General features: G+C 41.7%; 5 protein-coding genes and 1 pseudogene across 6 annotated transcripts; 3 read left to right on the top strand and 3 right to left on the bottom strand.

Annotated features, from left to right (window-relative positions):
- Window positions 1-2,005: 2,005 nt before the first annotated feature.
- LOC125209777 lies at window positions 2,006-2,660 on the top strand (annotated as a pseudogene).
- A 2,301-nt stretch (window positions 2,661-4,961) lies between these two features.
- LOC125209776 lies at window positions 4,962-5,342 on the top strand. Its single transcript, XM_048109359.1, has one exon. The coding sequence runs from the start codon at window positions 4,962-4,964 to the stop codon at window positions 5,340-5,342; it is 381 nt and encodes a 126-aa protein (XP_047965316.1).
- Window positions 5,343-5,362: 20 nt separating this feature from the next.
- LOC125209775 lies at window positions 5,363-6,134 on the top strand. The gene is made up of 2 exons (XM_048109358.1): window positions 5,363-5,657; window positions 5,719-6,134. The coding sequence occupies exons 1-2, from the start codon at window positions 5,363-5,365 to the stop codon at window positions 6,132-6,134; spliced, it is 711 nt and encodes a 236-aa protein (XP_047965315.1).
- Window positions 6,135-6,392: 258 nt separating this feature from the next.
- On the bottom strand, window positions 6,393-7,640 carry LOC125212653 (protein EXORDIUM-like 5). The gene has a single exon (XM_048112877.1). It carries the CDS (start codon window positions 7,523-7,525, stop codon window positions 6,533-6,535), a length of 993 nt encoding a protein of 330 aa, XP_047968834.1. The 5' UTR covers window positions 7,526-7,640; the 3' UTR covers window positions 6,393-6,532.
- A 1,070-nt stretch (window positions 7,641-8,710) lies between these two features.
- On the bottom strand, window positions 8,711-10,493 carry LOC125211063 (amino acid transporter AVT3B-like). Its single transcript, XM_048110745.1, has one exon. It carries the CDS (start codon window positions 10,189-10,191, stop codon window positions 8,890-8,892), a length of 1,302 nt encoding a protein of 433 aa, XP_047966702.1. The 5' UTR covers window positions 10,192-10,493; the 3' UTR covers window positions 8,711-8,889.
- Window positions 10,494-11,131: 638 nt separating this feature from the next.
- LOC125211062 (protein NUCLEOLAR COMPLEX ASSOCIATED 4-like) lies at window positions 11,132-15,785 on the bottom strand. Of its 2 annotated transcripts, none has more exons than XM_048110743.1 (16): window positions 15,355-15,785; window positions 15,194-15,286; window positions 15,013-15,089; window positions 14,755-14,858; window positions 14,639-14,687; window positions 14,334-14,428; window positions 13,704-13,753; window positions 13,504-13,605; window positions 13,225-13,283; window positions 12,967-13,141; window positions 12,497-12,670; window positions 12,267-12,396; window positions 11,913-11,970; window positions 11,735-11,840; window positions 11,506-11,646; window positions 11,132-11,393 (listed from the first exon to the last, which is right to left on the bottom strand). In XM_048110743.1, the coding sequence occupies exons 1-16, from the start codon at window positions 15,703-15,705 to the stop codon at window positions 11,379-11,381; spliced, it is 1,779 nt and encodes a 592-aa protein (XP_047966700.1). In that variant the 5' UTR covers window positions 15,706-15,785; the 3' UTR covers window positions 11,132-11,378. The 2 variants fall into 2 exon arrangements, with proteins under 2 accessions (XP_047966700.1, XP_047966701.1); XM_048110744.1 differs by having other exon boundaries at window positions 14,773-14,858.
- Between the last annotated feature and the right edge of the window lie 871 nt (window positions 15,786-16,656).

Genomic DNA, 16,656 nt, shown 5'->3' with positions numbered 1-16,656 from the left:
TCTATAGATTATTTTATTGGATTCTAGTCTCTAGACATCAAGGTTTGACTTATCCTCATAATGATCAATTATCATATAAGTCTTCCTTTTTGATGCTAGAACTTTTTTTTTTGGTCTATAACTAAAATAAATTTCATCAATGACAGATTCACCAAACAAATTCGAGAGATCGGTCAAGAAAGTCGTCGCTGGCATTGGAAGACAGAAGCTATTTGACGATCATTGTTGAATATCTGTACAGTTGAGGCAAAGCCAATCAGCTGAATTTATAAATTTATTTATTGTTACTCATATTCATATGCGGAGAAAATTCATATGGAGACATGGTATGGAAAGTTTTAGCTATAGTTAATACATGTGAGGTAACCTTTTTTGGCGAATTTTCACAAACAAAAAGTGACAAAAAAAAATAACTTTCTTGATATGTGATAATCATGTATTTATGTAACCAGGGGCGGATGCAGAAATAATCATCGATAGAGGCTGAGATTTCTAAATTTTATTTTGATGTACATTTTTGAGTAATTTTGATAATTTGTAGGGGCTTTTACACTATAACTTACATTAAACTTTACTAAATTTAAAAAAGAATTAATAAAAAAAAGTTTTAAAAAATAATTCATTGAGGGCTTAAGCCCCTCACTCTTACAGTCTTACACTTTGGGTCCGCCCATGTATGTAACATTCTCCTCGTCCCAACTAAAGTAATGCATTTTATTTTGGAAAGAAAATCGTGCATTACAATGTTCTATCATGCATCACAAATCAACTTATGAAATCTGAAAAATATATAGTAAGTAATTTTTTAGTTATTGTTACTAATGTTTTGTACCGATGGATCTTTTGTTAGATCAATAGTGTTTAGCTATTGAGATACTAGTATTAGCAAAATCTGAATCCTAATTTTTATAATTGCAAATCCAAATTTATACAAATACGTCAATGGTTGTTGTTACAATGCAACCCCTATATTTTGTACTGGTGGATTTTAGCCATGTCTGACTACGTATACACGAGATCCATTTTTCGAATCTATCAATGGGCATGAGAACTGCTTGCGGTTCACGATGGAGCCCTCCGGCCCTTCCCCTCTCGCGCGTGCAAGCCGTCCCACCGCGGCACCTATTCATCGGTCTTACAAGATCTTGGTCCATTTAGATTGTTTGTACCTGTCTTAGGTATTAAAAATATCTATACATAGAGGCAAACCCAACATTAGTTTTTGGGGCCCAACAAACCAACTTATGGTCTTAACATGATCGGCTGCATGTGCAATTTAATTTTTAGATTTAATTACAACTACTTCCTATGTTGAATCATACAAGATATTTTTCTATATAGTACTATTAAAGAGAATAGTACTAGTATAAGATCATGTTTTGCTTTTGAATGTCTTCGTTGGTCGATCTTTTTGTACCCCACCGAAACGCCCAAAAAAAAATTGGATTGAGTTAACAATATTATATGTACATAAGTTTGACAAATATATATGATTCACTTTGCAACGGTGTAGTATAAAATAATTCACTTCATTACTTTGAAACATACTCCTACAAAATAGATATAATTTCTTACCACCTACATTTATTATTATTTGTCTTTATCAATTAAATGCTCATTTTACTTTGGGTATATATTCAGAAAATCCATGAATTTCGTCAAATTTTCGTTTAGCTCCACAACTTTGAAAATCAGCTAGAATGACCATAAATTTTCACAATTTTTTTCATAACAGGAAAAAAGTAAATTTTTAAAAGAGTAAAGGTTAAAATTGGTCCTAAACATATGGTCATTTTACCTTTTTGGTCCTAAACATTATCTTTTGGATTTTTTGGTCCTGAACATATGGAAATTTGATCATTTTGGTCCCGAACTAACTGTTCCGTTAAAAAACTAACGGTCAACGGGCTTAATCCGATTTTGACCAAATTAGACTTTTAATTCTGATTTTTTACTCCCTAATTAATTTCCTAATTATTTTAGTAAATTTTCATTTAAAATTTTCACATTCATCAAATCCGTCAAACAATTCCCCTACAGCCTCTCCATTGATCAGCCAGCCAATCGCCCCTATCGTCGTCCTCTCCGCCGCCGCCCCCTCCGACGTCAACATCACCACGCTCGTCGACAAGGCAGGCTGCAAGACGTTCGTCTCTCTCATTGTTTCAACCGGAGTTGTCAAAGTTTACGCCTCCGCCGCGGGGAAGGGTTTGACCGTTTTTGCCCCCAACAATGAGGCGTTTAAGGCGGCGGACGCGCCGGATCTGAGCAAGCTCACCAATGCGGAGGTCGTTTCTCTCCTCCAGTACCATGCGCTCGCCGCATACAGCCCCGTCGGAACTCTCAAGCAGACCAAAGGGAGGATCTCCACACTCGCCACCAACGGCGCCGGGAAATACGACCTCGGCGTGAAAACCGCCGGTGATTCGGTCAGTCTCGTCATCGGAGTCGACGATTCCAGGATTGCTTCCACCGTCATTGATTCCACTCCTCTCTGCATTTTCACCGTCGACAGTTTGCTCCTCCCCATCGAGCTCTTCGGGAAAGCTCCTTCTCCAGCGCCTGGATCGGCGCCGGAGACATCTCCATCTCCTTCTCCGGCGGAGGCTCCTACCCCTGCGTCTGCTCCGGAGCCTGCCGCCGCGCCATCGCCTTATTAAAAATTTTAAATGAAAATTTACTAAAATAATTAGGAAATTAATTAGGGAGTAAAAAATCTGAATTAAAAGTCTAACGGAACAGTTCCGTTAGTTTTTTAACGGAACAGTTAGTCTAGGACCAAAATGATCAAATTTTCATATGTTCAGAACCAGAAAATCCAAAAAATAATGTTTAGGACCAAAAAAGTAAATGACCATATATTCATGACCAATTTTGGCTTTTACTCTTTTTAAAACTTTATCCTTTTACTTTCTTCTACTACTACCATTTGTAATTATTATTTTAAAATTTGATTTATGAAGTGACATATTGTACTTCAATAAAAGCATCATTCAATTATAATCTCCTAATACCCCTTTATTTTATCAATTTTAAACTAGGAATAATCTTATTCTTTAATTAAAACTCGAAAATCCATGCAGCTAAAATATCGGTATTAAATCCGAAACTCTAAGCATTGAAAGTGATTAAGGTCTAACTAATTTTAAGTGTATAACTAGAGAATAAATCTCAGCCACATGTTATCTTAATCCAATGACTAAAATAAGTAAATAACTTTAGTTAATAAAAATTGCATAGGGGTATTTTAGGAAATCAACTTTGTTCTCATATTTTCACATACACACACAAACACACACTCTCTCCTTCTCTCACGACGGAGGTGGCGGAGCACACTTGCACCTCCTCTCCGCGACACCCTCCTCCGGCCTGCCTGCCTCTCACGGTTGCCTCCCTATCTGTGCCCCCCTCCTCCGGTCTGCCTCTCGCGGAGTACGGCTCACCTCCTCTCGCAGGCATCGACAATATCTCTACACCTGTGCCCTCGTCGCCTCTTGCTCCCCGACTAATTTGTTATAATCTCCATTGCACATACTCATGCTCAACAATCTCCATAGCCAATTGAAGAATCTTCATCGCAAGAACTGATTTACTCCATCGTCAATTATCGATTTCAGAATCTGCAAATTCGTTATACTCACGCAGATTCTATAGATTTTTATCGCTAATGCTGAGATTTTTCCTATTTCCATCACTCACGTTGATTTGTTGTGATCTCCCAAGCCAATTATACAATCTACATAGCTCCGCTCATGTTCAACAATCTCCATCATCAATTGTAGATTCTTCATCGCAAGAACTGATTTCTCTATCGTCAATTGTCAATTTCACGATCTGCAAATTTGCTATTTCATACAGGCCACATGTCTTCAATTGATCAAATGGACTTGGTATCAATTCTAGAAGAAGCCTAATTCGAATCTGATTCATCTTCGTATGAAGTGAATATTTCTTATAGTGAAGTAAATCTGACTTACAGTGAAGTATAACGGTTCCTAGGTGTATGGCATATATCAGTAACTATGATATTATGAAGTGAATATTTCTTATAGTGAAGTATATCGATTAGCTCGTATACCGAGACATTATGAAGTAAATATTTATTATAGTGAAATAAATAAGACTTATAGTGAAGTATAATGGTGCATAAGTATATGGCTTAAACTGAGACCATTTGAAGTGAATATTTGTTATAGTGAACTAGTATATGCTTTCAGTGATGTATATTGAGCATATAGTGATGTATATTGTGAATATAATGAGTTCCATCTGTTGAGGTCCTTGGATATCTGAGATGAGTTCCACGTTAGGTTCGTCCACATTCTCTTTGCTATGATGGTGCAGTTCTGGCTTGTCGTCGTCTTCATTATCGTCGATAGTTATGATTAGTTTTGGTGTCAAGGTGAAAGCGTGGTTTGGAGCCTTCATTGTACGGCTTCCAAAAGGTTTGCTGGGGTAACGAGGCGGAGTGAGGATTGTTCCTGTTGAAGAAAATGCAGGAGAAAATGGATAGTCCTAAGTGGTGGTTTTAGTTCACTTTTTATATGTATTTAGTTCATTTTCCAATGGTTTTAGTTCACTGTCAATGAAACTTACTAATTATACAGATGTAAGGGCATCCACTATAGGGGCGGCGCGCCGGCCGCCCCCTTCCCGGCTACGCCGCGGCGGCGTATAGTGGACTAGGCGTCCGCCCCGGGGGCGGACGAATTGGCTGGGGCGGAAGGGCCATCGCCGGCTTTGCGGCGAGGACGAGCCGCATGAGAGAGAAGCGCGGCGGCCACCGCGCCTATCTATTGCGCGGCGAAACGGCCGCGGCGGTCGCCGGCTTTTCTTTTCTTTTTTCTTTTTTTTTCGAATCTATAAATGTTTTTTTATAAATATTCCTCCCATTTTCATCTTCTCTCCACACACTTCTTCTCTCTCTATCCAAATTTTCTATCTCTAAAACTTTTCAATTTATGGATGATTTGTGGAATCAAGCATGGGATTCTTTGATTCAAGAGGTGCAGAGGGAGGCCGACGAGGAGGCGGCGGCGGCGGCGACGGCGGCGATCCCTCGTGAGATTCGTCATCGTCGGACAATCCCACGAGACCATGTCGGAGCGGCTGAGCGGCTTATGGCCGACTACTTTAGCGATGAGCCTCGTTACCCGGCTGAGATTTTTCGTCGGCGTTTCAGAATGTCGCGACCGCTATTCACCCATATAGCGACGACATCGGGCGACTCCAGGCTCGTGCTTCTACGCTCCGGGAGGGGATTGCACTGGCTGATCGGGCTTTCTACTTTGCGCAAATGCACCTCTCGCACTAGGCAAACCTTGCCTATGCCGGACCGCTGATATGTTCACGAATACCTACAATGGTGAGACGGACTCAGTCTAACCTCGTGCTCCGGCAGCTTTGTAAGGGCATTTCTCCGGCAGCTCCTTGGTCCGGAGTTCCTACGAAAGCAACCCCTGATGAGTGCCAGAGACGGCTAGATATGCACGGTGCGTACAGCTTCCTGGATGATGGACAAAGATTGATTGCATGCATCGGGGGAGTGGAGAAACCGCCCGGCGGGCGTGGAAAGGCGGGCTTCATCACGGGTATCTTCAATGATGAGTGCCGGGGAGAGGGTCCGCAGATCAGCTTTTGTAGCAACGGCACGCCAAGTATCGCAGGGGATACTATTGGCAAGATGGAATATACCCTCGTTGGCCCGTATTCGTCAAGACACTTCTCTGCAACCGGCTGGAGCGAAGAGACAATATTTTGCGCGCCAAAAACAAGAGGCCGCTAGGAAAGATGTTGAGCGAGCTTTTGGTGTGCTCCAAGCGCGATGGGCCATTCTACGCTGCCCCGCACGAGTGTGGCACGAAGATGATGTCGCGGATATCATGGTAGCGTGTATCATATTGCACAATATGATAATAGAAGATGAAGGATTCGCTGCAGAACGTTGGGCGCCGGAAGATGGTGCAAGTACAAGTCACGGTGTTGCCTCCGCGCCGATACAGATGGGTGTACCACGTAGTAATGAATATCTGATCCAACGTTTCGCTGATATACGCAGGAGCACAACACATGACCAACTCCAGGTCGATTTGATTGAAGAGATCTGGGCACGTAGGGGAGGCGGCGTAGCATGAACAACATGTGTGATTTCCGTAGATCAAATTTTCGTTGTAATTTTCCTCTCACTTTAATCCGACGAAAATTTAGTTTTCAATTTTAATTTTATTGCACTAGCCGTTTATCTCGAATTATTTTTAGTCCGATAATTTGTAATTGAATTAAAATATACAACAAGAAAAATAAAGTGAAAGTTGTCTACTAAAAAGTGTCCACCATTGCTGTGGACACTTTTTTTTGTGGCTGTGGACAAATAAAATGGGACTATAGATAAAAAAAAAAAGTTGTCCACCAAAAGTTGTCCACCTATAGTGGATGCTCTGAGGATTCCGACAAAATGATTCTTGGGATAGCAACATAGCATAAGCTAGATAAAACCAATTGACTAATTAACAACCAAAAGTTGTGTTTGGAGTTAATGAATAGCATTGGGGCCGACACAAGCTTTGAGAAGTGGGCTCCAAAGCCACTGCACCAAAAACTTCCTCCCATTCCGGCCGTTCAAATTGAAGGTCCGGCCGGCGGAATCCCTCATGACCGCCCCCATGTACCCTCCGCCGCCCCCGGTGCCGTAGAGCCCCTCGCAGAGGTCCCCGATCTCCGTGGGCGCCGTGGGGTCCTCCCCCGCGTACCACGCGTTGACGAGCGGGTTCGAGGCCAGCTCGGCCAGCTCGTGCGCGATCACGCTGATCATCCCGTCCACCCCCGGGTCCCCGTTGGGGGGCCGCAGCGCCCCCGGCCCCCCTCCGGCCATGTACCCCGGGACGGCGAACGGGTACGCGCAGACCTCGGGGCACTGGGCCGCGGAGTTGCCGACCCACGCGTACGGGAGCGTGTACCCGACCTCGGACGGGAACGTGAAGTAGTGGAACCCGCACACCGCGCGGCAGAAGTCCTGCATCGCCACGTCCGAGGCCGTGAGCACCAGGAACACGCCGCTCCGGTGGTCGACGGCGATGACGGATTGGATGGAGAGGCGGGTGAGGGATTTGCCGTGGGAGTAGCGGCGATCGGAGAATTCGGCGGAGATTCGGAGGCGGGAGGAGATGTTGGCGGAGGTTTGGTCGGAGTAGAGGGAGAGGGTGCGCCACCACTGGGAGACGGAGGGGGAGGGGGAGGAGGGGTGGGAGATGGAGAGGAGGAAGTCTCTGATGAGGAGGCGGTGGGAGAGGGGCCAGCGGCCGTACCAGATGAGGTAGAGGTTGATGGGAGAGGAGAGGACGGGGCCCATGTGGTAGCGGAGATTCACCAGATTGGAGGACCCTTCGAATCTTTTCGAGGCGGGGATTCCGCGGGGGGGAATCTTGGGGTTGAAGGAGTTTAAGTTGAGGGGCTGTTTGGAGGCATTGTGGGAGTGGGAGTGGGCGGCGGAGATTAGTGAGGTGAGGAAGACTAAGTGTATGAGCATGATGGCGGATTGGCGGTGGTGAGTCAGAGAGTAAGTGAATTTGAGTTTTTCAAAGAGAAAAGGGAACTAGTATTCAATATTCAGCTGGTGACACCTAATCTGCAGCTGCGCTGGTGGGGCGCTACCTTTTTTCGGGTTAACGATCGGATTTATGCATAAATACTTCTAACTTTTTTTTTAATGTCACTCCAAAAATAATCTCATTCTAATAAATAACTTTGATGCTTATAATTTATTTAATTCATATTTTATTATGTAGGAGTAATGTATATATATAAGTGAGATTTATGTTTCACAAATTTTTCCTATTTTTATTTTGCATTTCTTAAAATCATGGGCAGATGAAGTACGATCTTTTATATGAGTACTTTATTTAGAGTTAATTTTACATCAACGGATGTTTGCCAAGGTCAATTTTAGCTATCTGACTTAATTGGTGTAACAGCTATTAGCGCATGATCTATTGGTCTCATTCCCCCAATTGTCTTCAATTATGTCAACTTCAAATGTTTGTATAAATATGAAATGATGACAAAACTTATTTTATGACTAGTATAATTACCCTCATTTTACCTTCATCGAGTTCTATAATTACCTTCATTTTTTCTCCATTTTGGCTCCATTAATTCTCCGCTCATAAGAAATGGATAAATTTGGATGATATGTGGGCTGTCACAAGTCATTGTCTGATTACGTAGATAAATCAATAAAGACGGTGATTAAGACAAGATATCTCTCTCTCCTCTTTGAGTATGGGCTTGGCCCTTTGCCATATTGGACCTCACTCTGTTAAGATTCCCCAAACCCAATCCACCATTCACCAGATTCCAAAGTCCAAACCACATCAAAAGTTTAGGCTATATTTATTTGTCTCAAATTTGAATTACTATGTGTTTAAGAGAATCAAATACAATAGCAGCTGTGAAATGGAAGTGAGAAATTGAATTGGATCAATGGAATCTAAAGATTGAATCCAACTCCATATGATTCTAGTTGGTTTGATTTTGCTCAACTTGTGTATGGTCGATTCACACCGGCACACTTAATGACCAACAGCCGATTCACATCGGGACTCTTAACGACGGACGGATGGATTATAACACACATTCACAATCCCAGTATCTTAAATTCTTAATTGATAAACAGAATAGCCATTACATCATCAATTCCACAGGGCAAAATAACTGCTTCAAAAGATAATATCCAAATTTCAATTTACAAATTCCTTATTTCCATTATCAGAAAAATGGCTGCATCAAAGAGCCAACAAGAGGCACTAAGTATACATATACAGATTGGATTCTCCCAATTTAGAAAGAATCTTGGACAAACAAAACCAACACAAACAAAACTGAATCACAAAATCATACCTTCACAGAGATCATCTCCTCAAGGGAGTAGCAAGTTCCTATAACAGCAAGAACTGTCCCTACAACAATCACCCCCAAATCAAACCCAGCCCTCCTCAAGCTCATCTCATCCTTGAATGTCAGGTAATGGAACAGCGCCGGCAGCACGAACCCCAGAATACAGCAAGTGCTGCTCCCGACCAACGACAAGAAATCCGCAAAATTCGGGACAAACAGCGCCACCAAACACACTGCTAAAACCAGCATCCATCTCATCCAAATGCAGTACCTCCCCTCCCAAAACCTTCTCTCGAACACCTCATAGACAGGATTCATCATCAATGGGAATGTGAAGAACAGATTGATGCAAAGGCCTAATTGAACGAAGGTGCTTAACAGCCCTTTCCCCATGTTTGCAGTGATGATGTCTGCGGTTTCAGAGCCGAAGGCGAAGTATCCCATCACTCCGAAGGAACCGTAGATTGCGGCGATGAAGATCATCGTTAGGCATAGGATTCTCCCGAATTTGGACTTGTCCTTCATCTCTGATTCGAGGGGGAGAGCCATCCCGACGCCTTCGAAGGAGTAGACCGCGACGCCGAGGCCGTAGAAGAAGGTGGAGACAGTGCCGAACGCCTCCACCGGCGGCATATGGCGGCTGAATAGGAGGGCGTCTTCGATCATGACTAAGCCCATCGCGGCGAGGTCGACGATGTCGGCGAAGATGCTGAGGGGAGCTAGCAGGGTTAGGGATGGGATCGAATTTAGGGCTAATTCGAAGGGGAAGCACGCCCAAATGTATAGGGTTTTGGCGGAAAATCCCCAAATTGTGGCGGAGGCGGCGAGCTCGTACGAGGAGGAGAAGAGATTGGCGAGGGTGTTGCCGATGAAGATGAGGTATCCGACGCAGAATCCGGCTTGGGAGAGGACGATCATGAGATCGACGGCGGATCGGCCGATTTCGCCGCAGACGGCGAAGCCTAGGTCGCCGAAGGAGGCGATTTTGTTGTTGGAGGAGGAGCAGGTGGATTCCTCGATTCGCCTGCGGGTGACGACGAGGAGCATCATGCCGTGGTAGGTGAAGATGGAGACGACGAAGACGGTGATGAGGCTGGTGAGCCACCCCGTGCGCATGAAGGTGTAGGGGAGGCCGAGGACGCCGGCGCCGACGATGGCGATGAAGACGTTGGCGAATGTTTTGGGCTGGGAGGAGAGGGCCGCGTGCTTTCCGGCGGCGGAGGTGTCGAGGAGAGGGGTTTCTACTTGCGGCAGGGAATGGGCGGAGGATTCGCCGTCGGTGAGCTTGCGGATCCCCATTTTCAGCTGGATTTTGATTTTGATTTTGATTTTTTAGGGTTTTTTGGGATATGGATGAATAAGATGAAGGTGGGAGAGAACAGAGAGATGAAAAGGGGGAAATTATAGAAGAATTTGGGATATTTTATTGAATAGGAAAAGGTGGATATTGAAGAGGAGAAATAGATATTTTTATTTAGCTTTTTGGGATATTAATGGAAGGAAATGAATGAAGCTCTCTCTAAGTTGTTGTCTAGCTAATTTTCATACATGGTGTTCTGTTTAATTGAATGTAGGCCAGGTGGATAGTAGCTGTTTGGACGGACCAATTCAATCTCGGACAATTTCAGAAACAAACATTGTAAAATATAGTACTTTTAACGGCATCTTTTGTATAGGAATATATGGGGTGTATAATGTTTGGTTGGTAGCCGATTCTTCAGCTTAGGTTAGCCCGGTGTTTTAATCTTGGTTCACTGTTGAATGGAGACATACAGTCACTTATTCATCGCTCTAGTTTCATCTGATTATTTCTGTTTTCATTCGATAGTGGAATTGATTTCATTTTTTCTCTCGATTTCTAACATGAATATGCCGTCTCAGCAGGAAAGCAACTATTCAGACCATTTCAATCTCGAAAGGTATCTTAATCATAGGAGTTCAAGGTGAAGATAATCATGGCTCTATTACTATATAACACTGCTTGTTTGGTAGCCGATTTCTTTGGCTCGGAATAGCCCAATTCAGCCCGGTGTTTTAATCTCGGTCCACTGTTGTTTGGAGACATACCTCCACTTGCTTATCGCTCCAATTTCGTTCGATTGTTTCTATCTTCTTTCTATGGTAAACCCTATTTTGCCTTTTCTCTCAATTTTTGAGAGACATCTCTCAGTTTGTGTTCCATTTCGTGATTCACGTGTGTAACAAATCAGTAACATGATTCATGAAAACCAATACTATATTTAACAACCACTTTATTTATTGGGTCAATGCTAACCACATCTTCAAACAAGCCTTAGTTTTATCTATACCAGCTGCCAAACGGGCCCTCAAATTTAAAATTATTTCAAACAAACACAAGTCAAGTCACCATCTAACAACTGTCCATCTATATGAATAATCTTCAATCCCATTCCACCAAAAATTATGTGCCCATAGCTTATCACTTATCACTATCCTAAAATAAGAGGTAACAGCTGCTCCTATCCTTAACGTTCTTGAATCTAAAAGATGGAATATCCATTTCAATTTGAAATGAATTCAAAATTTGAAATTCAATCATTGACAACAGCTCAAAGAGAGGGTGAGAAAGAGAAAGGAGGGTAATTTCTATACCGAATCGACGCGTTTCCGTTTTGCAGATGTATCTTGGTGATCATCTTTGAATGTCCAACCCGGAAAATCCAGCTCAGAAAACAAGCACGCGGGAGTCGTTTTGTAGAACGCCAACGCCACCTGTTTGACCCTTCGCCTTATCTGTAAGGTTTTGATAGCAATTATACTGATAATGCCTTCCCAGTAAAGAAAGTCGAATAATGAGTGTCATGTGATTCAGATTGGTTACCTCATCGCCGAAAATTGTAACATATGAACCCGAACTGAAATCGCTTACTGCAACTTCAGGAAGTCTGCTTCTTACAGCCAAATCATTCACCAGAGACAAAGCGAATCTGATCACATGAGACGGATACATCAGTCAACGGTAGTGGGAAAGATGAGGACATGTTGAACTTAGCACGTACCTTGAAACCGGAGGGCTGTAATGATGACGAAGAGTGTCGATCTCCCAGAGAGAGCTTCCTGCTCGGTCATTGCCACAATTATACATATCAGTTTTCTGTTATCATAGAATCAGCTAAGAGCAAAATAAGTGCAATTGAGTTCACAACCTCAAGGTCTATATGATAAAGTATGTAAATTGAATTGATGGATGGGTTCTGTTGGGAATGAGCTATCCATGGACATTTATATTAGTAATGAGATCTGATTTATTTATTATCTTTGAGTTTAATCAACCTTGGATATATATAAAAGTAACACAACACTCAATGAAATAGGAAAAAGCTTAACACTTAATGAAATAGGAAAAAGCTTACTCATAGCATTGGTATCTCTAGGATCATTTTCCTCATTTTTAAAGTGATCAATTCCTGGCTTCTCTTCAAACAAGTCCTCGCTCGCACCATCAGGAGTGTTGTTTTCTGCAATAGTATCCGGATCGATTTCCTACATAGTGAATATATTATGCCGCACTGAGTGAGCTTGTCAATAAATTAAAGGAATGCACAAAAATGGCTAAACAAAAAGAAAACAAGGCTGCTCTTACCCTATGGACCAGAAAACTAATCGAAGGATGCCTCTGTAGAAGGTTGTGAACCAAAGCGATGATGACTAATGCTCCTGAAGGAGGGGCAAACAGTGCAAGTCTACTCAATTTCTTGCAGAAAGCAGCAGCCAGATATGCAGGAAGCAGCGATGATTTCAAGCACGAGCCCAGCAGCTGACGGTGACACATTAAATAAATATATAATTAGCGCTATGCAGCTTACTAGATCGGTGCAACTTTCCATCGTCGATGCAATATGTTGTGGCAAGTTACACCTATCTTTAGATGATTGCAAGTAATATTCTTTCTTCGGCAATTGCATCGTGGCCAACCATTCCTCTTCAACATGTCTAAAGTTGGGTGCAACTTGCCACAACATACTCTCAGCTCTCAAGTTCAACAACCAACAGTGGGTAGCTTATAAGATTCACAAAATCATTAATAGTTCAATGAGATTGTATATCACTAACCTGGAAGAATTTTGATCGATGTTTTGCCATAAACACAGAGGGCTCCAACAGAGCATAGAGTTTATTATAGAAGTTGGGGTACTCAAGGCCATGCTGTGTCATCAGTATAAAGAGGCTGCTGAGAGCCATAACCCTGACAATACCACCTATGTCATAGGATCGTGTCAAGAAATCACTGCAGATGATTGCACCAAAATAAATATTAAGTGTGAGAAAACATCGATTAGACAAGACTTGACAAATTCCAGTGCAGTTTACCATAGCATGATGGGGTTTGAGAGGTGAGAAATGACAGACTGATGAAGTGTTACAAGAACCTGCCATAATGTATAGGTATTAGTTGAAATTCTAGTACTATCAATTTCAAAATGAAATATAGCACAGAAATTCACAGAGCAGTTCATGGACCCATTAATAAAAGCATCTGCATCTTATTAACTGTAATGTTAAAGAGCTATATTTGAGAGTAAATAATACAATGAAAGAATTCCTTATAGAGCAGTTCATGGACCCATTGGCATACATACTTAACGTTACCTCTTTGTATACATCAAGAGGAAGAGGCAGACTGAGGAATGATATCCATGCTTTAGTAAACTTCTGTTTCATTTTCTTTGCAGTATTTTTGGAAGACAAAACCTGTAAAGTACCAAGGTTGGGGATGCTTAGAAGTAAGAAATCAAACATGTACTTTAAAGATGCATAGTAACTGTCTAAGATTCATCTAGAGAACTTACATTGTCATTGGACTTTTTATACTTTCCCTCTTTATCCTGTGAGGAGATGCCTGTTATATACAGAAGAAGAAGCAACATTGTTGTTAGCAAAAAGTTCATTAAGTTGATTAAGATGCATCGGAAACTTGCTAGTAAATGCTAACACATCTAAAATATGTTGAAAACCCCACGCAGGAAAAGTACAATACTTTCGATGCTTCCATCTGTCAGTGGCAACTCAAATTATATGAATGTCAAAATCACTAAAATGGGGCGATAACTGATAGAAAAAAAAGATATTATCTGTTTACTTTAACAAGATATTTGCTACAACATTTGATGTTGGATAGTGAATTATTACAACCAAATTAGCATATTTTAACTCATGGACCGGGGATTGTTATACCTTAGCAAAGGAAGAAAGAGAATCAGTGACCTTGTAACTAATTCTTGCATCTCATGGTGTTCCCGTGCAGTCAGAAAAGAAGAAAATGAGCACCTCAATTCGCAAGTTAGAATAAAGAAATCCATGGAATTTAAGGACATTCTCTCCATTAGTTCAAATGCAAACTGAATGGCATGTTGCATAGTAGTAAATGCTAATAGCCTAATATAGATTAACATCCAAACTTAAATACAGGATAAAATTACCTGATTCGTTCCACATCTCTAACTTCTCCTCTACAGCTTCCAGTGGTTGGATGCAGGCTAATAACTTGTACATCTTTTGAATGGAAAGCTCAATGCTACATATACAACATAAAAATAAGTATAAGCACCTTAAAAATGAAAAGCACAATATCTACAGCAGTAACGCTGATGCAACCAAGTAATAATGCCCGGGAGCCCTAGATCAGTAAATGTTCTATAAAAGTGTTCAAATAGCAGGTTGAACATATAATTCACTAATTCCAGTCATATCAAACAACAGCTTCAATGAGAAAATATTCACTAACCTTGATCTTGAGACGAGATCATTCACATCCTGACTTACTTCTTTGTTTTCTGTTAGAGAGAACACAATTATTTATCAACAGAGAAACAAATTTGACACTAAAATGCTATAAGATACCACTAGATCCATGCCCACCGATGAGTATCATAACAGTATAAAGAGTCCGAACCTTCCTTCTCCAAAGTCCGAGCCAGCTTTTCGAAGGAACTGCAAGTGAGTACCTACACAGTACAATCTGGCATAAACTATGTTCCTAAAACTAATAAAATCAATAAATTAAAATGTTGAAAGCTACAAATTCATCGAACTTCTTATCTCCATTGAGAACATTTGTGCACTTGCTCAAAGGATGTGCTCAAGAAAAAAGGAGCTTACCGAACATCAACGTAATTGAAATACTTCTCTGCTAGCATATCCAATACAACGTCATCAACACTAAGCTCAGAACGAACCTTCACGCATGATCCAATTCAATAGAAATGAGATGTGAATCAACGAATTCACTACGAAATTCACCAATTCAGAGAAATGACCACGGAAAATCAATCAGACTCACAATAGCACGGAGAAGCCTGTGATAAACAGCGGTATTGAACTTCCCCGCATTTCCGACGTTCACAAATTCCATTATCGAATCAAGCACAACTTCCTGCATTAAAAACAAGCTGATGACGCCTCGCGCATTCAATTTCGGAGAATTCAATTAAGTAATTGTACCCTGAGAGCGCCGTCGGATTGGGAGGAGGAGACGAGGTCGATGAGGCACTGCGTCAGCTCGTCGAATTTGGAGCGCAGCCACGTGAGGTAGATGAATTCGGGGTCGGGATCGGCGTCGGGATGCTTGGAGGAGGAGGGGAGATTGGGGATGAGAGGAGTGAAGAAGGATTGGAGTGAGAGGAGAGATTCGAGGGCGTGTGGTGGCGGAGAATTGGGGGTGATGCAGGATAGGAGAAGGGGGAGGTTGTTGACGTGAGCTCTTGATGTTAGAAGCTGCTGCCCCATGGTTTTGAGCTCCGAGAGAGTGTGCTTCTTTCTCTTCCTCTTCTGCTTCTTCTTCTCCGAAGCCATGGCTGCCGGGGAGAGAGAGGTTTTTGGGGTTTTGGGTTTTTTCTTTTTTTTTTTGTTTTTTCTAATTTACATTTTCGTGTTCTATTATTCAGTCTATATCAAGGCCCAAATTATTAGTTTGGGCTATTAATTAGGCTATATATAATCTAGGCCTAAATTATTTATTTTGTGGATCATTTGTTTAGTTTTACTAAATTTAAAATGAAATATTCACAATTGCAAATTATACTACTCCTATTATGATAGTAATAAGAAAGAGTTAAAAACTAGTGACAAAGTGAAGTCTCATTCAGAGCATCTCCAACGGCGGACGTCGTGGAAGTCCCACCCGACGTCCGCCATTGTGGAGCAAAAGGTCGGACACACCCATCCCATTAGCCCGTCGGATGTCCTCGGATATCCTCGCGACGTCCTACCTGATGCCCGCCATTGTGAAGGGGGTCGGACGTCCGAGTTAAAATTTTATTTTATTTTTTTAAAAAAACCTCTATAAATACGGCTCTATATATACGGCTCGTTAAATTTCGTAAAATTTGAAACGTATAAATTGAATAATTGTGATTTTATTTTATTGCGGGAAAAAAGTCATAGTGATGTGGCAGGAGGTTTTTGTGGGATTATGGATACTGAAGCCGAACCAGGCTAGTTGGTTTGATCGGTTGGGCTTTAATTTCAATGTTTGATTTAAGCACGTTAAATTGGTGAACTATAGAACTGAAAAAACTAATTGGTTCGATTTCGAATTGCGGACCAATTAAACCACTTTTTATTGTGCAAGCATCTAAAAGATTTATGTTTTTTTATATGAACATAAAATTTAGTAGTACATATTTGTGGATTACTTATCAATCGAATTTAGAAAATATTGTGTTTGATAGCACAAGAAACAAAAATGAAATCAAGAATTTGGAATCTCTTGGATTGGGCCTTGGAGTAATGAGAGAGGGAATG

The sequence above is a fragment of the Salvia hispanica genome, chromosome 3 (assembly GCF_023119035.1).
Source record: "Salvia hispanica cultivar TCC Black 2014 chromosome 3, UniMelb_Shisp_WGS_1.0, whole genome shotgun sequence".
NCBI classification, from domain to species: Eukaryota; Viridiplantae; Streptophyta; class Magnoliopsida; order Lamiales; family Lamiaceae; genus Salvia; species Salvia hispanica.
The sequence above is the reverse complement of the archived record's forward strand: the minus strand, read 5'-3'. Positions and strand labels throughout refer to the sequence as shown.